This window comes from Lepidochelys kempii, chromosome 1 (assembly GCF_965140285.1).
Source record: "Lepidochelys kempii isolate rLepKem1 chromosome 1, rLepKem1.hap1, whole genome shotgun sequence".
Classification (NCBI taxonomy): Eukaryota; Metazoa; Chordata; order Testudines; family Cheloniidae; genus Lepidochelys; species Lepidochelys kempii.
In genome coordinates this window covers 226,769,042-226,793,185 of record NC_136380.1, presented here as the reverse complement: position 1 = coordinate 226,793,185, position 24,144 = coordinate 226,769,042, and the positions used below count along the sequence as shown (strand labels likewise).

Sequence of the window (24,144 nt, the reverse complement as noted above, 5' to 3'; positions counted from 1 at the left end):
AGGGAAGAAAGAACATGATAAAAGGATGAGTTGTTTGCCATGCTCTTCCTTTCTCTTTCACCTCCATCTACAGACATCACCACAGAGAGACTGAAGCGCTGAAAAAAGGGGAGAGCCTGGCTGAAGTGCAACCAGCCAGCCTGTGGTGAGAAGCATCTAAGTTTGTAAGAGCACTGAAAGTGTTAAGATCAGCTTAGAATGCAATTTGCTTTTTTTCATTTGATGAAATCTGACTTTTAATCACTTACAATCTATCTTTGTAATTAATTAATCTGTTTTTTTATTCTACATGAAGCAGTGCATTTGGTTTGAAGCAGGTCAGAGACTCCCCTTGGGATAACAAGCCTGGTACATATCAATTTCTTTGTTAAATTGATTAACTCATTTAAGCTTGCAGCATCCAGCGGGCATAACTGGACACTGCAAGATGGAGGTTCCTAGGGTTGTGTCTGGGACTGGAGGTATTGACTAGTGTCATTCAGTTGTACAATCCAAGGAGCAGCTTACATGCCAGAGGCTGTGTGAGAACAGCCCAGGAGTGGGGGTTCTCACAGCAGAGCAGGGTAAGGCTGGCTCCCAGAGTCAAGGACTGGAGTGACCTAGCAGATCACTGGTCCAGATAACACCAGAGGGGAATGTCACACCCACTCACAGAATAGAGTTTGTAGGGGCAGTGTTACGTTCAACACAAGCCAGAGCTTTCCTGCCAGAATCTCGTTTTCAGAGAATCCACGACATTATAGTTAGCCAATCAAAATAAGCTAAAGCCAATCAAAATAAGCTCCTCTTGTACTGAAATGAGAGTGTCCACACAGCCTTGTGCACTGGTGTAACTGCCAATTTAAAAGTCAATTCAAATGTTTCACTGTAGCTTTCTCACATAGACAAGTCTGAAGTCCACATGGCCTGGTGAGTGCTTTATACAGTATATGGAGGGCAAGGATAAAGTGGAAGGAAATTGTAACCCTGTGCATCATTCCTAAACCCTGCAGGCCACACAAAAAAGTCAAAGCCGGGGGCCCAGAGAACTTGAGTTCCAAACTGATGAGACCAGAAGAGCCAGTGATCTTGTGAACTCTGAAGGGCTATGTCAGCTGTGAGTAGCCAGAATCCTATTGGTCTCCCAAACTGGGAGAGGCTGGGGGAGCCTGGGGTATTGTACATTCTCTAAGATCTGTGTTCAGCTTGTATTTTGTTTTAAAAATAAGGAAATTAACAGACAAAAAGTTTTAGGCTCAGGGTTATTTATAATAAAATCAGTGAGCATGAAGAATATAAAGTATTCAAAAAAATTGAATAAGTGACCTGAGGAACACTAAACTGAGAGGGGTTCTTGCAGGTGTGGAGAAAGCCATTTTGATGTTCACAATGGACTTTCACATATTTGGCAGTATATAACATTAAGCTAGCATGTTATGGTGCGTAAAATTCCAGTGCAAGTCAATCGGAGTATGTCCTGTAGAATACTTATGGAACATGCAACTGTGGAATAAGGATCGGAAATTTCAAAACCAGTGCATAACTGTGAAGTAGTTAGAGGCGAGCTGTGCAAGATGTTCACAATGAAACCAGAAACCACATGAAGCTTGCCTATTTTGAGGGTTTGCTGAACATTCAGAACAAAGACTGTGTTCACCGAAAGATTTGCTCAAGTTCACAAACCCGTCAGCTGATGCTGGGTTCGTTCCCAAATAAATCTGGGCTCATTTATAGTGCTGTATAAAAAAAAAATCATATTCAATTGGGGGTTTCGCATGGCTATGGTACTAAACCAGATAGAATTCAGTGGCTTTGACTGAGGGTTGGTGTGATATTTTGAGTTTATTAGCGCTTGAAACTCAAAATGAAACTCAACGGCTGCAAACGCCACCCTATTCTGCCCCACAACCTGGAACCAAAGACAAAGTTCACAGGAATCCTGCAAATGTGAATGGCTGGATTCTGTACAGATCTAAACTGTCTGTATTTTAAATGAAATAAAACCCTGTTCTTCTGTAGCACTGAAGACCGAGAGAGAGTGTATGCGTGTCAGCACTGAAGTGTGTGTGTGAGTGAGCGAGATTTGAAAAATGGACCTGGCCTTGCATGTCTAAGCAGAGTATTCATTGTGTTGCAAGAGCAAGGCTTATACACAGAGCTGCATGATGAGACTGCCTGCCTGCATTACTATGTCTCTTACTGATAACCTCTGATTTTAATGTGCATCAGAATTCACCAGCAATTTATTTTTGAGAGGGGGGAACTATTTTGGACCAGGTTTTAAGAATAGAAAGACACTGTTATAGGCCTGGTTTTTGTAACCACTTGCTCTGAGTTTCTTCTGTGAATCAGTAGTAAATTCAGCAGTGTTGCTCTATGAAAGGATAACATTCCTCATTCCTTCCATGTAAGGAATTTCATACTGTAACTTATTTCCTGCACTCCATTTATTTTGAACCATTATTCGGCCCACTGCTCTGTATGTATTTAAATGAACCACAAACACTTATAGGACATTTTTAACGTACACAGATCACTTTTTGCAGATTGTATTGTGGTAGGTATTTAGGGATCTACAGTTATCAGTTTTGCCTGATATTTCATAATTATTCATATCCAGAAGTGCTATCAGCCATTACAGAACATTAGCAGTGTCAGTATAAGCTTTCTTCACCTTCTTCAGTCTGGGTTTTATTTGAAAAGCAGACATGCAGTCCCCAGTGAGAATTAAAGTAGAAGCATTAGCTTGCAAAATATATGCCAATGAGCTAATGATTCTGACACTTCCACAATACAAGCTTTACATGAAGGCATGCAGACAGCAAAGTCTGTTTTTCTATCTCATATTTTTTTTAATGGCTAAATGTTTGTAGGAAACAAAATGGATTTATTTTGCTCAATCCAGGGTATAATATCAGGACTTATCCGGTTCCGGGCCCCAGGGCTTCAGACAACTAACAAAACACATCTTACTTCTGCTCTGCTAGTTCTCTGTTATGCTTTTCACATGCAGGGAGAAAGAGTAAAAGCATAACCCAACTGAATAAAGCAGCATGGCCTGCTATTCTTTGCTTATGAAGCATCACATGATAGGCACCAATTTAAGAAGAACCCCCACCTGTGGTATGTATGTATGTCACAATCAAGCAATTTCATATACTATAGATGGATGTTTATGTCCCTCTCTGGTGATTGGTAGAACACAAGAGTATGTTAGAAATTGTAGAGTTGCATCAAAGTATGTTTTCATTAATTTTTTTAAATAGTCCTATGATTTTATGCCACATTTTTTTTAAAAAGGATACTGCAACCGATGTGTTTTTTGTTTTGTTTTTTCAGGGACTGTAGCCTTTAAAATATGTTGCTTTGATATATGGAAAAACTATATTAAGGTTCTTACTATAGAATTAAAGCAACAGTTTGTCTTTTGTCTATACAGTCACTGTTTGTCTATACAGTCACTGTTTATATATGTATTGGGATAGGGCTGCCTGCCATGACAATGTAAAAAAAAAAAAAAAAAAATCCCCTTTCTAATAAAAATAAGATGTTCTTTAAACAAGAAGTTAAAGGAAATCTATTCCCCTCTCCCTTGACCTTTCAGACTGTGATGAGCATTAGACCGATATTGCCAATTATACAACAATCATGTCGGATAGATTATGAGCACTATATTACAGTTGGGATTTCAAATAGAAGCTTTTGACCATAAGAGTTAGAACGAAGTATTGATTACAATGCATTTTTGTTACTTTTTCTACAGTAACTGCCTGGAACAAACATCTGGCATTCAAAACATTCCAGATATAAGAATGTTCCCGTGACTATAAATATTTTTTTAGATATCTTGTACCCACTGCATCTAGCCTATCGTTGCTGTAAAGAGATAGAAAGCTGATCTGATGAGAGTAGTGCATGTGTAATATTGTTGAGCAATCCTTCTGATACTTGGACAAATCACTTCACCTCTCTTTGCCTTCATTGTTTGCATACTCTGTTTCGATTGTAGGGTGTTTGGGGCAGGAACTTTCTCTGGGTATGTACAGTGCCTAGCATAACTGGGCCTCATTCTCAATGGGGACCTCTAAGCAATAATGTAATATAAATCATAATTGTTTGCTTGTGTTACAAGAGCCAATACAATCAAGAAATCCACTTAAAATGCCAACTTTTGCAGAATCTATAATAATATTGGCATTCTTTTGCATCTTGTAAGTAGCTGACTGGATGTAGTATAAACATTACTATTATTTGAACATAAACCAAGTAATTACACGGTCCTCAGTTTTCAAAAGTAACTAGCAATTTTGCATGCCCAATTTGCGACACTTTAAATAGGCCTGATTTTCAGATGCTTAGACATTTCTAAAAATCTAGTGCCTTTAAAGGTGTCTCAGGTTAGTACCCAAAATCATTAATCACTTTGAAAATTGAAATTAACATCCCTAGTTGAGTTAGTTTCCTTTGTGTATTGAATTTTCCACACCAGTTGTTGTGTTTTCATTATAGCCTTGGAGGGAAGGCATTGATATTCAATGGAATCTTTATTGTACAGAAACTTTATTTTTAAAGTGTATCCCCATTTGCTGCAGAAGAAAAACCTGTGGCACCCTTCTACATTTGAAGAGCTACTTAACTGTAAGATGAAATGGTTCTGAAGTGCGTTTAAGGGCATTTACTTTAGACACTTTGTTTCTCTTTATTTTTATTCTTTTTATTGGGATTGACTAATGTTATTCATTAAACTAACAATTTCTCCCCTGCCTGTTCTTAAGTGTGACTTGTGACCTTGCAATCTGTGTATTTTGTCATCGCAATGTGTTACCATGGAACTGATTTTGATGTCATGAATGAGGGCATTGTGAATTTCCACATTCCCAAGCATATTTGAGACATAGGTTTGGAAACAAAAATGACTTCACCAGTTAAATATTGTTAGATCCTATAGTATATCAAAGGTAAGAACACTTGTGCACTATATTCCTTTCCATAGAAGAATCTAAGGTTAGGAATTTCAAAGCAGGTATATACAAGAGTGACAGTACAAATGTCATTTCACAAGATTAAATATTTTGTGAGAGCATTGAACTCTAACCCCTCTGTCACTGTAGGAAAAAAAATCTTTCATACTGTTCTGGCAGATTATTTAATATACATCATATATAAAGAGGGAGAAAAAATATATATAACAGCACTTGGCCCCCATTTGAATTTAACTCCTTGGCAACAATAGCTGCAGCAATGCAGCATCAGGAAGCCAGACAGTTAAAGTAGTTTTCTGCTGAGATTGCAAACAGGCAGAGGGAGGGAAATGTAGCATTGCTAATATTGAAGTTGGGAGTTATATCTGAGCATTTATGGCAAAACAAAGGCTTACACATGCATAAAAGAGAAATGCATTTTCATTGTGTGGCAGAGCCTGTGCATTGTAGCATTAGTACAAAAAGAGAACGAGTTCCTGTGGTGACCTGCATATCAGCTTTCGGTGAACAGGAGGTTAAGAGAGTACAGTAGACCCCTCAATACAGGCTGTTTCACAGAGTGTCATATTCATCACAATAAAATGGTTGAGAGAACTTAAAAAGCCTGAAAAGCCCTAAAATAAGTAAAATACTGCATTGAGTGAAAAGTGCTAGACTGACATGGACATTCAATATATTTCATTTTTATTTGTTATGCTACCAATTTTTATTTGCTTAGATCCGTATTAAAAGATTGAAACTTCACACCTACCTTGTATTTAATGCTCTGGCTCAACACCACTTAACCCCTGGGCACTGGCCAAATATGTCCTCATTAAGTGGAACTTATGCTAATACCATTTTGATTAAGCAGCAGTCATTGATATTCATTCTCATTTGGCTAAATCAGTTCCCTGGAAGACATCCCATTAAGGGTTTTCCTGATTAAGTGGAATATATAAAGTATAAATTCACTGAGACTGATAACAGATTATGATAATTATACCTTACGTTTATTATAGCAATTTTTATCCCAAAGACTCCCAAAGTGCTTTGCAGCAACGCGCATAAAAGAATCACTTCACTTTCCACTGAAATATGACCTCTGGGATAGAAATGTAGTAACCAATCTACATCGGCAATGGTACTGAAGTGTTTTTAGGAGTGATTGTGTAGAATAATTTCTGTATCCTAATTCCATGATCAATTTCTTTAGGGAGGCAGAATGCAGTTAGGTGATGTGAAATCTGGACTGGAAAGAAACATCAGTGGGAGTTCTGCCTAGACTAGGACTGCACAATCAGGCCCAGAGTGAACGGTTAAAAGTTGTATTTTTTGAGGTTGCTAGCATGTATCTGGATGGAGAGAACCAGCAGTCTGATGGTGAATTATGTTAGCAGTTTGTTTGATTACATTAACATGATCGATTCCTGTCATAGTTTGTTGCAACATATGTCATGATGATTTGCCATTTGTTTTCTATGAAGTACTCTAGTTGACACATTAGAGAGCACCCATTATACAAGGATGACCAAACTTTATTGCACAGTTATCAGGAGACAATTACTGATAATGGGTAATTACCTTGTAATTAGTGCCATTACATTTGGGGTAGGGTACTTTTGTTTAAGCATTTTTTAAGGTGCAGGCTGAAAGTACTGATTTCAGTGGGAGTTAGGTGCCTAACCTGCTTACGTGCTTTTGAAAATCCCACAAGGTGCTTATCTACATATTTAGGTACCTGAAATTTTTGAAAATCAGCCTGAAGTCCTTCTGGTAAATCTCTATCGAACCTCCAGATAGGTACAGAATAGACCTGGCCCCGGACCTGAGCTAAAAGGACCTCTCTTAGGAGTGGAATGTTTCCTTGGCTGGTTCAATCCTTGGCCTTGCTAGTGAGACTACTAACAAGAGTGACGAGGTGGGTGAGATAATATCTTCTATTTGACCAACTTCTGTGGGTGAGAGAGACAAGCTTAGGAGCCACACAGAGCTCTTCTTCAGGCTCTAAAGCTTGTGTCTCTCACCAACAGAAAGTTGGTCCAATAAAAGTTATTCCCTCACCGACTTTGTGTCTCTAATATCCTGGGACTGACATGGCTACAACTACACTGCATACCAACAAGAGTGTCAGTTAGTACTAACTTTTATCTGGACATACGGAAATTTATTGAAGACTGCCAACTTTTTTCACTTAGGCTACAAAACAGCTTTGTAGGTGGTAACAGCTTTTGGTTCTCACCAGCAAAGACTAGATTCCAAATGGTGATCTCGAGGTCCAAGGCTTTCTCTCTCATTACTAGCTGCCTGGTCCATCCAGTCCCCCATCTTATGTTGTTACCACCAAATAGTCTACATTACTGAAAGGTAATGACTCTGCTGCTATAAAATGAAACATCTATAAATATGTTCTTCATCTTTTGAGTTTTTCAGAAGCTGTTCTACTTCAAAGGAGAAGATGAACAAGAGACAGAAGAGGATATTTCTAATGGTCAAAACCAACTTCAAACCAAAAGGCTGCTTTGGAGGTATGCTATATAGCTATAATGTCAGTGTGGATCCCTCCAGTTGTAGATAAACAGCCATCACCATTCTGAAGAGAAACTACATTCTGTATAATGCTGATGAAACCTAATAGGTAAAACTGTTTCACTGTGACACACAAGAGCTTGGTGTAAACACTGTTCAGTTTTATGAAATGACTGTTTCAGACTGTTTGTGTGCCTATGCCCAGAATGCATTTCCAGTTACATGACAGCAAAGTGGAGGGTAAGAGACAAACTGAAAGACTTGAGAGTACTGCTGTAGGCACAGAGGCTTTTTTCCTATTCTGCAATTCGAAGGAAGGTGGAGAAAGCTACATGAGTTGAATTAAGTATTCTGTGTACGGAATATGACAATCTATAGAAAAATTACTTGAATAGTGATCAGGTTTAGAGGACAATGCCATAAGGATAGCAGAACTCTTTGACAATATAAGTTTCCTGTTGTATTGTTTGTTTAAGGGTTTGGCTCTGTAAGGTGTTAAACACTTTGGCCCCAGTGCAGCAAAGGACTTAAGCATATTCTTAATTTTAAGCACCTGAGTAGTTCTACTGAAGTTCTATAAAGCTCCTTAGGGTGATTTTTTTTAAATGATGCTCCTCCCCTCATTATTATGCCATAGGAGAAATATATATATATATAGTATATTTGCAAATACTGCAAAACTAACAAATAATTGCCAGGATTTGTTTGAATGAGACCATGAATTCACATTGGCTATGCCTGTGAACCCTGGTGTTTGCTTTTCAAGAACTACTACCAGTACAAATGTGGCTTCTATTAATTTGGTTCCAAGAATTTTTGTGGAAAGTGAAAATGTTGGGAATACTTGTGTCAATATGCATTGGCAGGTGAATGTATGTACATTTGGACAGTGGCTAATGGAAGGGGAAGCTAGAGAGAGAAATGAAGCTCTTCCTCCACTGCTAAAAGCATTGGGAGAGCTCCTCCTGCTTTCCCTGGCTTGTGGGAGAAGCGCTCTTCTCCTTCACAATTTCTTAGCTGGTGTAGTGGAAACCCTGTTTCAGTCAGCTACAACCGTTGCATGAGTATTTGTGTGAGAAGTGTTAGTATGGCCATCCTGTTAGCTCTGTGTCGGTTTGGGAGTCACCTCTTATGTAAGTTAGGTGACCAATCACAGCATATGAATAACAAATAAGAAACTGTCACAGCCAATAGGGTTGCGGCTCACGGGTTGGAAGAGATTTGCATAAACTAGTTCCTGAAAATGTTTGACCAACAAACAAAAGTTAGTCTGCTTGTGGATGGTTTGCAAAGAGAAAGAGGCACAAATCCATGCATTAAACGGTTCTCAAAAGTCAGTCAACTTCAACAAGCACAACATTGGGTAGGAATTAAAATGTGCTAACTAAGGACCTGATCCTGAAGTCACTGGGGCCGTGTGTTGGCATAGCAGTCAGCCCATGTGCAAGGAATTTCAGGATCAGAGCTTAAATCATAATCCCAATTCTTCAAGATTTGTAGAAATTCATTGGGGTGGGAGAGATTAATTTTATGTCATGTATTAATTTGAATGAGAATATTCATTGTACAATTTTAATTATTTTGTAAAACTCTACTAAAGTAAATCTGACTAGGTTAGCACCCATAATAGAACAGGCAGGCAAATTCAAGTGAACAAATTTATGTTAACAGACACCAATGTTCATAATGGTTAATGGCAGTGAACAGATATGTAGACCGCTCCAGGTAAGGCCATTTAAATAGAATGATTGTCCCTTCTATCCAATGTTTAGAGTAATTGAAAGGCATTGCATTAAATTTGTTCTCTGGCAGTCATCCTAGATAAACTGGCATGGTTGGTTAGTTCTGGACTCTACGTTATGTACATTAAAATAGCTTGGAAAATTAACCCTTTATTCTTGCCCTGAGTGTGCAAACACAATCCCTTCCATCTGAGTTTTTAGCTGTATAGTGGAGCATGCTGGTAGTTAGGACTTTCCCCTCTACGATTCCTCCTTCTCAATAGTGACAACTTTGTTTACCTAGAGGCAGCCTTCCAAGAGAACAAATTCCATTCTGTTTAAGGCAGTAGATGGATTTCCCTTGTACTGATTTCCTGGAACCTTCTATTACCTATGAAGTATTTGCTTTGTTAGCTAACTTTATGAGTTTGGTACCAGAGTGATTCTGAAATCTTTGTTGAAGATGTGTAACAACATGCTCCCACTACAACACATTCGCATTTTAACTCTGCATTTATTTGTCCCGGACCTTGCAAATAAAGAAGTTTCTGCCAAGTTTGGGCAAACGTTTTAAAAAGAAATATGAACCAACTCTCTCCAAGTTAGCAGAGCCTAATATGGTAGAGCTCATCTCTGCCACCAGTATTCCATCCCTGGTCAGCACGTGTTCTCATGGGTCAGAGCCACAACATGCAGATGTTGCCACATCAATGTCCTGCTCAGATTTTACTGAACTTTCCATCTAAATCTTAGAATCTGAATCAGAATCCAAACTTCTTGTCACCAGTTCTCTCTGGGGATGCAGAAATTGTTTTAGGCCTGGTAAAAGGGGGTGGGGGGAAAAGCAAAGCTATTTTCAGTTACTGTCTTACTGTGCCTACTGATATAGGGAAAGATGTGTATCAGCACATTAGTTTTATAGTGACTGTGATGGGCCCTGGCTTTGCAAACTCTGAAAAGCCCACACTGACACACTTTTTATGAAGCTTGATTTTTCATACACTCCCTCCCTACCTTCCACAAAAAGAAACCAGCCCTCGGAAATTTCAAATACTATATGTCATCTCTGGATAGAATTTTTCAGGGAAGTTTGGGCGGGGGGAGTAGTTTTAAACTTATCAAAGATGATTTTCAAAAAGGGAGCTCAAAGTTTGGCTGATAACTCTATATTAAAACACCTGCCTGAATTTCCAAAGTCCTGAGCATTCACTAGCTCCTGTTCATTTTTTAGTTTCGTTTCCTATTCTGAAAATTTTAGATACTTTATTTTTTAATCCCAGTTGACTTTTTGAAAATATTCTTAAAGTGTTTTTGGCTCATCACATATCCAAAATGGAGTAGACTACAAGCTCCACTTTTTGGTTGTTTGGTTGCCCCTGCTCAGGAGAATAATCTTTTAACGTAGTCGTGGCTGGCTGGTTGGTTGGATTCTTTTGGTTTTTGTTTTGTTGCTTTTTATGTGGGGAGAATAAACACAAAAGTACACAATCTAAAGAGCATATGATAGAACATACAGTGAAGTAGGGAGGGAATAGATTAAATGTAGATTCAGCAGGGCAGATATATAAAGAGGAGGCACAGAAATGCTCCACTTCTCCATCTCTCCCTGTTGACCTCTGATTCCACCCAGCCCAGCCTGGAAACAGGGTTAGGAAGATTTGTGGCCTGGAACGAAGCAGCAAAGCAAAACTGGGAAACTGATCATCTTGCTTGTTCTTTTGCCATTTGGGGCTTTTATTTGGACTGGCTTGGTCTTGACTCTACATAGGGGCTGTGGGGCCAAGTTGGAGAAACGTTCTTTAAATGTCTTATTTTGTTTCTTTTTGTTTTCCTCCCTCCATCCCCCATTAGTGGTGCGTTTGACTTCACTTGTACAGGGTGGTTTTCATGTTGATTAATTTTTGGATAAAAGTTGATAAATCTAAACTGCTGCTGACTGCAGGCTGAGCTGCTAAGTCAGGTGCAGAGGTAGGAGGAGACAGTGAAAAGCACAGAAGGACATGAGTTCAGGAAGGAGTGTGGAGAGGGATCGGGAGGGACTGAGATATATGGTAGGGATACAGAAGACTAGAGGAAGATAGGAGGAGGATATAGGAAGTCATAGTCAGGAAAACAGAAAGGACAGGGTCTATTATCAAGATGAAACATTAAGGGCTGGATTTTCCTGTCCACTCCACTTACGTTGCACTGCACCAGTGCCATGATAGAGAAGGCCCCAGCTGCTCAACTTCTGCTGCAACTAACCAGCGCAAGAACAGGAAGCTCTTTGTGTGTCTCCAGCGGTCTTGGCCATCAAGATTTCATTCTAATCTCCAGACTCTGGTGCAGTATGAAAGTGGTGTGAATGTGGAATAAATAAGGTTTATTATCTGCCTGATCCCCAATCCCGTAGGGATGCCCCTGCTGCGGGTCTCAACACTACTAGACCCCACTGAAAAACTCTTTCACTTGAAGTGTTATGTATGTGAATACATTAGTATTGGGTATGTTACTTGGCAGTAGCACATATACAGGTCCCAGAGTTTTTGAGATTGCATTCTGAGCAGATTCAGCACAGATATTACTTCTCCTCTTAGGCACAATATTTTCAGTTATTTCCAGTTTATTTCTTATTTAAGCTTCATGTAAGCTCACAAAAGTGTGTTTAAAAAAACTTTTCCTTTCTGTGTGAGTGTGTAAGCTTTATCTTTTGTGCTCTGATTCTCTGTTGACATTAGTGTTGGAGATCTGATGTTCATCGCTATTTTATATAGGTCTTTTACAGAAGGGCTGATGCAGTGGAGAAATTATGATAAATATACCTGGCCCTTTTTTTTAAACTGTAGTTTGAGATTTTCAAAACAGAATAGACTATTTAGAGTGAAATTTTCAAAAATGAAAGTCAGTGGGACCTAAGTCACTTTTGAATATGGTATTTAGGCTCCTAAGTCACTTAGGCACTTTTGAAATTTTTACCTTTAGACTCTCAACTATCAATGATTTGAATGGAAGTTGTGTTAAATCCCTTGGTCATCTTTTAAAAATCTTGAGCTGAAAGTCTGAACCAACCTAGTAAATCTCATGGTAACTCATTGTGTTTACTCGGCAGACATCCATCTTTGAATGTTAAGATCATTTCCTTTCTGGCTGAACTGGGGTTGATGGCAAGCACCTCACTATTTTGTAGAGACCCCTGCTAATAGTGCCTGCAGGCTCCTTTTTTGTTTTTCTCAGGTGGGAGCATGGATGTTATAACATAGGGGTCTAAGTACAAAGGAGAAGAAATGGCTAAAAAGAGAAGAAGCTGCAAAAAAAGCAGCTGGAGAAAAGTGAGTCTTCTAGTCTTGGCCCATGTAAACGCCCATGTAAACAAGTTTCGTTAAAATGAGAACTAACCAGAACCAAATCTTTTTTGAAGCAAAGGAAAGACCCAGTTTGGCAACCATTGCCTCCTACCATCATTGTGATACTCTGATTCAATCTTTTGCTCTTGGCCTCTTGCCAGTAAGCAAAAGCTTACATGTACAAAATTGCAGCCACAGTTTTTAAAGGGCAGGTGGAGGTCCTTGGAAAAAGGCTCTCTTTGGGCTAGTTTTTCAAAAATGTGACTTCCATTTGTGTACATTTTGTGAGCGCTCTGACCTGCACATAGAGGAGATGAATTCTAACACTTCTGTGTCTGACTTGTGTTTTGCATATGAGAATTCCGTCACTTGCAGACTCAAGTAATAACGTATAGAAATTGTCCATGCACAAATAGAGGCCATGTGGAGACACTTGTGAACAGTTGGCTCTTTATGTCTTGTATATGGTTCAGGTAATTTTTACCAAAAGGGCATTTGGAGAACGGAAGCAGCTTTTTAATCATTCTATTCCATGTCTGCAAAAGTACCAAGAGTTAGGATGGATACTGCAAATTAAGGGTTAACTTTGTTACAGATGCAGGGAGTGGAGTGGGAGGACTGGAGACCTCAAAATTTAATAAATGAATACCTAAAGATTAAAAATAGTGATTTAAAAAGAAAATGTTCTGTTTAAATGTTAAATGTTTTTAAAATCTGTAACTAAGCTATAATTATCCAGCTCCACTAGGGTATTCGGTGTATGAGTCATTGCTGCTTCTTTCAGATCATTCTGATTGAAGGTTGGCTCAAATCTCTGAGATACCTCTAAAATGGTCATGCTCCTCGATAAGCCAATGGGAGCCCAGTGTGTGCATCTGCAGGCAGAAGTTAACCCAGGCCTTATGGTATGAGTAAAGTGCTTGGGAACCAAGAACTCCTGTGCTATAATCTGAATCCTAACTCCTCGTGCTTCAGCTTTTCCATTTCTAACGTTGGGAATAATAACTACCCCACAGGCATGTTGAGCACAGAATAAGTAAATGATGCAATATGTTGTGGAGATGAAAATTAGAATATGACTAGGTACTGTGCTGACTCTAGCATAATCATTATGGGAAGCATAAAGATGTGCGGATGGAAGCAATTATTAGCGAATCTAGTGTACTGCAGGTGGCAGTTGCTGTAAAGAGCCCTTCAGTCAGAATAAGATAATCTTATTCAGTGGTTTGTAGTAGGAATACAGTGTATTATTGCTACTTAGGAGAGGCTCTGTTTGACTAAGCAAATACCATTAGAACCAACTATTTATAACTGAACACACTTGAATAAGAAACATGTGGGGAATAAAACTCTTGTTAGTTTATTTGTCCTAACTTAGCTGAAATGTAGCCCTGTAATTATGTACTGGATGTCAGGGACAGAGAAACTGGTGACCGCAAACACACTTCCTCATTCCTTCTCCTTCCTTCAGGAGTGGTTCGGATCAGGTATTCAGCTGAAACTGCCAAAATGCATATTTTCTTACCAGTTCACAGGGAGCCATCTCCAAATATTTTTCACTTGGGTTCACGCTTCTTTTTCTTTTAGGAGCCTAGAAAAATCCTTTTATTAACCCATGTACCCAGTTAATCACTCCTCCCACCCCCACCCACAAGGAGAAAAATAAAACCACTAAAAAACTACTCTGTTACTGCACAAGAAAGTAACTCCCCATCCCTGGTCAAGAACAAGAGAGATTCTAGATCACATAATATTAACACAAAACATCATTTCTGTGATATTTACATTAACCTACTGTTTGACTGTCCATAAGAGTATCTGATACCAGATGCACCGTTGTGCCAGAAATGTTGGAACAAAATGTGGGTAGACAAACCTGTCGTGCTGCATTGCTTCTGGCCTATTAAAAAAAATCATTTATTGCACTCTGTTAGTACATTTACAGCAATGAAGTACATTATATATAGCTAGTGATTATTGTCTGACTGTGAAAGTGTCTGTTGAAAAGTTTATAATGGGCACAAAGAGAGTTCACGCTATCGCACAGCATTGTTATGGGCCAATGGGACATGGTATATAGTTGATATTTGATTTTAGAAATCTAAGGAAGATGGGGTTTACTGCACAGGACAATAAATTTACAGCAGGTCTTTTGGCATCATGCTTTTCAATAACCACAGTAAGTGGGTCTGAGCTTTGAATTCTAGTCCTAGCTCTCACACTGACTCCTGCTTGGGTCCTAAGCAAGTCACTTTAGCACTAAATTATGCATCCTCCTCCTCTGCAAGTAAACTGGATGGAGGGAGAGGGTTCAGAGAGCCATTTTTTATCTTCAGTTTCCTCACCTGTTAAATGGGAATAATGATATTGGCCTCCTTTGTAAAATGCTGTGGGCTCTACAGATGAAAGGCACTATGTAAGCGTTAGGTACTGTTATAGCACTCCTGCCCAGGGGCAGGCATAATTTGGTTCCTAGCAGTTGGAATGAAAAGCAGTAAGGGATGACCTAATAGGAAAGTCCCATAGGATTTAAAAGGGACACACCAATAGGGTTCTTCAGAAATTACAGTGCTATGGAAATTCCTCTGAATATCTGTAGAATGGAGAATAATCTCCTTTATGAATAATCCCCTCTATTCGACATTGGTGAGGCCTCATCTGGAGTACTGTGTCCAGTTTTGGACCCCACACTACAAGAAGGATGTGGAAAAATTGGAAAATGTCCAGCGGAGGGCTACAAAAATGATTAGGGGACTGGAACACATGACTTATGAGGAGAGGCTGAGGGAACTGGGATTGTTTAGTCTGCGGAAGAGAAGAATGAGGGGGGATTTGATAGCTGCTTTCAACTACCTGAAAGGGGGTTCTAAAGAGGATGGATCTAGACTGTTCTCAGTGGTAGAAGAGGACCGGACAAGGAGTAATGGTCTCAAGTTGCAGTGGTGGAGGTTTAAGTTGGATATTAGGAAAATCTTTTTCACTAGGAGGGTGGTGAAGCACTGGAATGGGTTACCTAGGGAGGTGGTGGAATCTCCTTCCTTAGATATTTTTAAGGTCAGGTTTGACAAAGCCCTGGCTGGGATGATTTAGTTGGGGATTGGTCCTGCTTTGAGCAAGGGGTTGGATGAGATGACCTCCTGAGGTCCCTTCCAACCCTGATATTCTATGATTCTGTGATTGTCGCATCATCCCATGGAAGTCTGTAGTGGGGATATAACTGTCATTTCCAAGGTTCCCTTTTTCACAATGTAAGAGCCACAACAAGGCCCTTAAACCCTCTCTGTGACAATCGAATATCATTAATGTCAACATTCTGGTGTAAAAATAATTCATTAAGAAACTAGTCTAAGTCTTAATAACATTCCATCATTTTAACATGTTTGGGTTATAGGCCAACCTAAAATCCAATGGCAGGCTACAGCCCATGCAGGTTACTGGATGTAGCTGATGTCTGGGTCTTTAACAGTAGGGATTTTAACAATCTGGTTTCAGAGTAACAGGCATGTTAGTCTGTATTCGCAAAAAGAAAAGGAGTACTTGTGGCACCTTAGAGACTAACCAATTTATTTGAGCATGAGCTTTCGTGAGCTACAGCTCACTTCATCGGATGCATACCGTGGAAATTGCAGCAGACTTTATATACACACAGAGATCATGAAACAATACCTCCTCCCACCCCACTCTCCTGCTGGTAATAGCTTATCTAAAGTGATCATCAAGTTGGGCCATTTCCAGCACAAATCCAGGTTTTCTCACCCTCCACGCCCCCCCCCCCACACACAAATTCACTCTCCTGCTGGTGATAGCCCATCCAAAGTGACAACTCTCTACACAATGTGCATGATAATCAAGGTGGGCCATTTCCTGCACAAATCCATCCACAAATGGCAAGACAAGAGTAGGGCTGTAAAAGGAAATCACTTAACCAGAACTGTACTGGCACAAGCTGCATCCATCCCTGACCATAACTTAGATTGTAAGCTCTTTGGGTCATGCCTGTCTTTTTGTACTATATTTGTACAGCACCTAACACAATGGGCTCCTGGTCCATGACTCTGGCTTCTAGGTGCTACAACAATACAAGTAATAAATAACCATAATAATAATAAACAAACATGTTGGATAACAAGGGGTACACCAAGAAATCCAAAGTAATGCTAGAAATCTAAAGAAAATAAACTTAACACTCAAGAGCGGTTCATGCATATAATAAAATGTCCTGCTCTTTCTTTGGGATGGTGAGGGCTCCTTTTCATTCACAGCTGCCTGAGTTAATCATTAAGACCCTTACACTGTAATCCGGTCTGCATGGGGTGAGGGTGGGAGGCGAGGCGGGAAACCCTTGCACTCATGTGGATTCAGTTGCAGGATCAGGACTTAAAATACTGGCATTTTTCAGACTGCTAGACAAATGAATGCTTATGAATACATATAAAACAGGAGCGGGAGGTGGAAAGTTTGGATCTAGATCCGAATATTCCCAAAGTCAGTTGTGTTTTGGATTTGGTTTGGACCATCTATAAAATAATATATGCATATCTTCCAGTCTATAGTTTAAACTCTATTAATCTGGATTCTCATTTATTGTAAGGTCCCTTTACACCACTCAGCTGGTGTAAACGGGTCTTCAAGTGGGAGTGAATTATAACAATGTTAAGGCCCCTTTACATGGACTCTGCAATGTAAAGGGGCCTTCGTGTAAATAAGAATCAGGCCCTGAAGTCTCCAAAAGGTTGTTAAGTGGTGCATCACTATCACTGAAAACAGAGTGTATTATGAACCAATGCTTTGTCCTTTAGCAGTTAACTTTGAAATTTGCAGCAGTGTTATTTCTTCTGCCATGGCACCCTGTGGAGCTGTTCACCACTACCAACCATGAATTAAGTGAAAACAGCAGGCTTTGTTCTCCATCAAACAAAAAATAGTGTGTGTGTGTGAGGGTGACCAGATAGCAAATGTGAAAAATTGGGATGGGGTGGGGGCAACAGGCGTCTATATGAGGAAAAGCCCCAAATATTGGGGCTGTCTCTATAAAATCGGGATATCTGGTCACCCCAGTGTGTATCTATATATAAATGTGTATATATCTATATAGAATCAACTTTGCAAAATGAACACATACATTCTTTTATTCATTTCATTCTTTCCAAAAAAAAGTCCCAATGCCATCGTCCCATGTCAGTAAGAGACCCTTCCAGTTTCTTGACACCAGTTCAAACACCAAAAGGAAAATACTTGCCAATTTTGTGTATGTCCGTGTTTTGAAATGGAAGCATTCTGAGTTTGCAAAAATGCAAACAGGGGCTTGCAGTTGAGGAAGAAAATCTGCATTTGAAGTTGTGTGTGCCTGGTGTGTGTTCTGTATGCAGTAAATGTCTGGCAAAATCAATACCTTGAACTTCCAATATGGTACAACTTTCTCCCTCTTGTACTTCCATGTTTGCCCCTGGCAATAGTTGGATTGTATATATACGCTGCATCCTCTTTTATTGCTGTGATTCTGACAAAAGAATGCTGGGTGTTTGCTCCTATACTTACAGTTCCAAGTTCATTCTGGGCACTGTCATTACAATAAATACCTCTTAATGATCAAAAGCGGAATGGGCAGTCATCCTGTCCAGCTGTGACAAGTGTCATGTTTGCTAATTGTTTCAAGCTTCGGAGAAGCAGATTTCTGTGGATCTCAGAGATTTCAGTTCTCAAGAATTGAAGCACTGATATCTTTTCTCCATGACCAAAAGGAATACATAAAATCAAGTTATTTCCAAGGGAAGCGAAATATAAGGGGAGCATTTTTTATTCCGTTGAGTGTCATCCCATCCCCAATATTATTTTGTGTTTTAGGCTTGACCAAATTCACAGTAAAATGTGGTTGGAACCATATGGCTTCAAGTAGCTTCCACTCACAACTTGTTTTAGGTTTGTTAAAAGATTTACAAAACCTTTGATGAGATTCACGTACTCTCCAGATTTGTTGTAGAAATGTAATTATTATAATTTACTATGAAATTTTCATACAACTCTATTAATAAGTTTCTCATGATGTAGTTAAATGGTGCAGTATTCTCTCTGGTATCTGTGGGCAAAATTCTGCTCACATTTACCCTAGTGTAAACCCAAAGTAAATTAATTTGTTTCATTGAAATTACTCTGGGTTTAGTTTACACAGACTTTGGCTATATATCTCGTTAGAGATCTTAAATATTACAACAAATCATATTGTCTAGATTTAGACAGAAAGATACTAATGGCATACATATTGAGAAGATTATTTCTCCTCTAACCAAAGCGTTTAATGTTATAAAAGTTTTTCTTAGGTCCTGATTCAGCAAGGTACTTAAACATGTATGTAACTTTTTAAACGTGTGAATAGTCCTATTAACTGGAAGTCCTTTGTTCTGTCAAGACCTACAAAGTCCACAGACTGCTTGTATGTTCTTCATTATCCTCCCATGTTCACTCATCTACAGTATACATAGAGGTCTCTGGACTATATTAATGCAGGGACCTTCCGTTAATATCTTGACCCACACACATACAGCTGCTGTACACTTGGGAGGTATACAGCATACCGTTCAAAAGGAGGCTTTAACCCAAATGGTTATTGCGCAAGTTTTTAAGTGTCATATTTTTAAAAAGAGTTGATCAGTTAACAAAAACAAAAGAAGAGAGGGGCTAGAAGGGGGGAGAGTTACGTTTTAATAGAAATGTGTTTCATGTTTTGTTTTTTGTTTGCTATACAATATTAATGTAGTAAACAAATTAAACTTTGTTCTTAAAATTCTTTAATAACATACAGTATTCTGAGCTCTGCCATTGCAAATTACTGTAAACCATGTTGTGTCGCTGGGAGCATTCAAACCTCCTATTGTCACAGCTGTTTGACATTGAAGTACTTTTTTTTCCCCAAGAAAAGTTATTCGTAAGCTGTTTGCTTATGTGAACGCCTTTCTTAATAGGTTTGATGTCATTTTGTGTGTGTTTCAGTTCAGTATGGGCAATGGTGCTTTCTGACCAAAACACACTTAAACTGTTTTTTATTCTGTACATAGAGCAAAGTCGATGTGTTGTTGTGGTCAGCCCCTGCTTTGTGCTATATAGTACCTTTCTGGACACCCCACCCCAAATGAGCAAAACTTTTATAGGATGATCTGACACGTTATGTTCTGGAAGTCAAATCCACAGTAGAAATATCCAACGTGAAGAATAGCCGAAGTAGCTATTTAAAATAGGGGGTGGGTGAGAGAGTGTCATTTTGGTCCACTTTTTGGGGTGGCTGGTGTTTATAATATATAATTTTTTTTTACTCAGTGTAGTTCACAATAATTTAAAATACTCTATAGACATTTAAACGATATACAATAATATAACTTAATTGGATTCCTCAATTGTACTTAACAAATACTATTCTAATATATTTACAGTATGTAGTACCATATGACTGTGCATTACTGTGCATGGGAGCTTTATTTGCTTCTTGTCAAGAATGAGCTGAAAGTACAGTATATAATTATTGTTCAACAACAATACCCATGAATCAAAAGGGATGTTAAATAGTATGGCATGGTTCTGGCATAACTGGGGGCAGCCACTTCAATGGAGTTGTGCTCATTTATTCAAGAGCTGGATTTAGACCATGGGCTGGGATTTTCATGAGTGATTTTGCGTGCCTCAATTTTTGGGTGCTCCACTGGAGACTATTTAAAGGGGCCTGATTTTCAGAGGATGAGTGCTCAACACTTGAAAGTCACGTCCCTTTCAGGGTCTCAAGTCCATACTCAAAATCACTGGTCACTTTTGAAAATGTAGGCCCAAAAGTTTAGGAATAATTCGTAGATGACTCTTTGAAAAACAAAACTGAATGTCCAGATTACAGTAACTAGATAATATTTAATCCATGTTTCCTGCCAGCCAGATAGTGGCATTTGCTACAAATTACACTTGCTGTGTGTTTATGGGAGCAGTTTTATTGCAGCTGGGCATATCTGACTCTTGTAGTTAAATTCTCTATGATTTACAATACTAATCTGAATAGAGATTTTAAAAAATTATTCCTTGTGGGGAAAAGGGAATGTGAGTTGGAGTTGAACAGAGGTAAAAAGGTTCAACTTCTTTCTTAACATTCCAAATATTTATGGGGGAGAGGGGGTAACATACTGTTGCCAGCTTTAGAAAAACGATGACATTTAAAAAGTAACCCAGACTAACCCATCTGCCGTTTATTAGCTTTGTGTGGTATGCTAATGAAGACATCATGAACCAGAGATTGTAGCAACATGGAGTTCAGCTACTGTATTTTATTAATTTCCTATCTTAGGGTGAGTATAAGCTCTTTCACAATATTAGTAATGGGCAAGTTTGTGCTGGGAATTATTAGGATGTTGTAACTCTTACAAAGAAAGTGTAATTGCTTGAAAGATCCTGCTATGGCATTTCTCTTCAAAGCAAAACCTTTAATACCTGTTGAAGCATGTCTTTGTGCCTTAAAACTACCCATGCCAAGATGAAAATAGGTGCTCTCTGCCTCACCTCTGAATCTTAATGCTAGTTCTTATTTGGGGATAGGCAGGAAACCACTGTATCAAGCATTTGTAACCACAGTTTTGCATGATCTTATTGCTCAATTCTGATCATTGCTTAAGGCCTACAGTAATTGAACTCTCTAGTAGTGGAGTGACAATAGATCAGTAGCATTGAAGAACTTAGGGAGAACCAAATACAAAAATCATAAAGTCAGAGTTCCAATAAGCTTACATTTAGTACAGAATTAAGACATAGCTACCCGTTAGTGCTTAGAATTTTTTGATACTATTAAAAACATAAATAATAATTTGTAATGTTCATTCATAGAGTTCCAGTGTCACTGGCAGCTGACGTAATTTTGCAGACTTTATTTTTCAAAGTGATAGTGGAGTTTTTCCGTTTTAATATTTTTGCCTCACTATTAGTCTTAGTTTTTGATATACCTGCTTTTTTTGGAATTAATATTTTTGCAGCAATACTGCTGTTTTTTTTTTTTAGTGAAAGTTTCATGGTCTTTTTTTTAAAAAAAAAAAGTCTTATTTGCACAGGGTTTTGTGTTTTTTTTTGTAAAATATGAAAAAAGTGTCTTTTCTTTAACCCTCCTGGGATCTGTAATTCAGTCAGCTTCTCTGATAGGTATAACTTAAAAATCTAATCGGAAAACTCTACAACACCCAAATTTCAGTAAAAAACAAACAAAAGAAAAAGTTGCATGTGTTTGTCAACGTCACCTTAATCCTGTTGCCCTTATTTCCATTGCAGTCCCAACGGCCAGCCAGCCCAAAATGCATCATCCTTAGAAGTATAAGTGGTGGGGAGAGATTTCTTTTCCCAAAGAAAAGTAGATGTGCAAAATGATGCTGTAGTTGTCTGTCATTCTCCACTTTCTTCACTTGTGGTGATTTGTTCTGTTTATTTCATCAGAGGCCACTATTTGCAGGTGAACACCTCTGTCCGCTCACTGCACGTGTTGCACTTCACAAAGCAGCACCAGTGGAATTTGCAATTACACTGCCACACTTTCGTGTACTGGTGTGTGTTGTAACCCCTTCCGCAGCACATCATGTCACACCCGTCTGCATTAGGAGATGTACGGTTACAGAGTCGTCCCTGGGTACCAACGCTCCCCGTGGAAGCATCTTCCTCACAGTAGTTGGGCGACTTTTCGATATACACCAGATCTGTTTCCATTGGTTTCTGATAACTCCTGATCTGCTTGATTTTCAGGAAGGTTGGCTGTCGTAGCCGACTGGCCCGTACCACCTCCACTTGTACTGCAGCATTATACTTTTCTTTCAAAATATATCCAATCTCTCTGAATTTAGGAAGTGTGGTCCAGCAGGTCTTAGTTGTACAGGAACCTGAAACACCGTGACACTTGCATTCCAATTTCATTCGCTCTTCAAGAACCTGTATGTGCATATATACATATTATTTTTGGAGAAAAAACTATATATAAATTTGACTAAATCACACTGTTTATAGTTAATATTTATAAAAGCTGGTTGAAAATTTTTCTATGCATTTTTAATAAATATTCTTTTGTTTGCCACAAACACTTGTTTTTAAAAAGATTTTGTGATATTTATTATAAGAAATTTTATCAGAAAAATGTTTCTTTTTCTGCTTTCAAATAAAATTTTGAAAGTAATTTTTTAAATTTTGAAATCAAGATGGGCTTTTTTGTGGGGGAGGAGGGAACCTATCATGTGGCGATACTGACCAAAAAATTCATTTCAAAATCTTATTTTGAAAATGGAAAATAATAAAAGGAAAAAAATGTAATTGAGTTTTGAAATGTTGATTACATTTTTTTCAAAAAGGTTAAACAAAATAGGATTTTTAATATATTTTGATCAGCTCTGATAGTCATTGAATAATTTATGTGTAGTTGCCATGGCCTCTCTGCTCATTACGTACTTAAAACATCAAGCTATATTAGATATCTACCTACTGACCAACCAAACCCCTATCACGCTCAATTGATCTAGCCTGAGCCCAGGCAATGGCTGCCGATAAACATGGTCCTTGCACCATGCGAAGTGAGATCCACAAAGGGTCCTGTGAAGCTAAGAGTCAAACACAAGGATAAACAGGAATGTTATTTTTATTATTAGTTAATACTTTTATGTTGCATTAGTGCCTGAAGGTTCCAATCCAGGATTGTGGCCCCATGTGCTTGGAAACCTATCCAGGGCTCAGTTCTGGCTTTCCCACAAGCCCCAAGCAAAAGGCCGCATGTTCTTGTGCCATCCCTGGAGCAAACCCAAAGGCAGATTGTGACTGTCGGACACATTTGGCCTCCTAAGTTCACCCTGCTCTGCAGTCCGAGTACCCTTTGCCTGGTATGTATGTGACACAAGATACTTCCCTCAGTGAACCAGCAGAGCTATACACTACACAGCTCTTTTTTTGGGGGGGGGGGGGAAATAAAGAGCAGATGCGGAGCTGCTCCCCACACCTGGTGTTGCGGCCCACAGAGGCCATTATGCTCCCAACAATTCTACTCACATATTCCCCTTAAATCCTTGGTGCAAACCCAGCCACAATCTGTCCCACAGTCGTCATCAACTTTTCATGAAAATCTAGACCTAATAATAAAATAAACCAATCTTTCTCCCTTGTATGTATGCAGCAAGGATGATAGTCAAGAAATATGAGCTTCCAAGTTCCACTGAAGCACTAGTGCAGCCCATCTCCTTCAGTGGTTTCACAGCAGATCCCAGACCATGATTGAAATGGGCAGAGGATAAAAGGCCCGAAATCTGAGTACAATAGCATAATGAATCAGAGGGGAAGCAAAAAGTGCTTACTGCTTAAGAATAAAGGCCTTAAAATAAATGCAGTAGAACTTTGGTTAGCCCTGCAAATAGAGGGCACCCTCCTGAGTTGTTTGAGTTTCACTTAAATTGTATGTTTTCTTTTTCCAAATTTCTGGGGTTTCATTATTAAAGAGAGTATCTAGCTTTGCTTCTCTTCTGCCAACATATCGTAGCAAGCACAAGCGGGCTAAGTATCTGGTTCAAAAATACCTTAGGCTCCTTGAAGCCAGCCTTAGGAACCAGGCTCAGATTGAGTCACTGTCAAGTTAGCCCTTCATTCTTCTGA

General features: G+C 38.9%; 2 protein-coding genes across 3 annotated transcripts in view; one reads left to right on the top strand and one right to left on the bottom strand.

Annotated features, from left to right (window-relative positions):
• ATXN10 (ataxin 10) overlaps positions 1-24,144 on the top strand; it is a 338,097-nt gene that overhangs the window by 273,708 nt on the left and 40,245 nt on the right. Inside the window, exon 11 of the transcript XR_012155466.2 lies at positions 7,374-7,468. The gene's annotated coding sequence lies outside the window, so the exon portion shown is untranslated. The remainder of the gene's footprint in view (positions 1-7,373; positions 7,469-24,144) is intronic.
• The window catches only part of WNT7B (Wnt family member 7B), a 131,984-nt gene continuing 129,545 nt past the window's right edge, over positions 21,706-24,144 (bottom strand). For both annotated transcript variants that reach the window (XM_073315976.1, XM_073315966.1), the window contains exon 4: positions 21,706-22,446. In XM_073315976.1, coding sequence (XP_073172077.1) covers positions 21,967-22,446 — 480 coding nt within the window. In that variant the 3' untranslated portion in view covers positions 21,706-21,966. The remainder of the gene's footprint in view (positions 22,447-24,144) is intronic.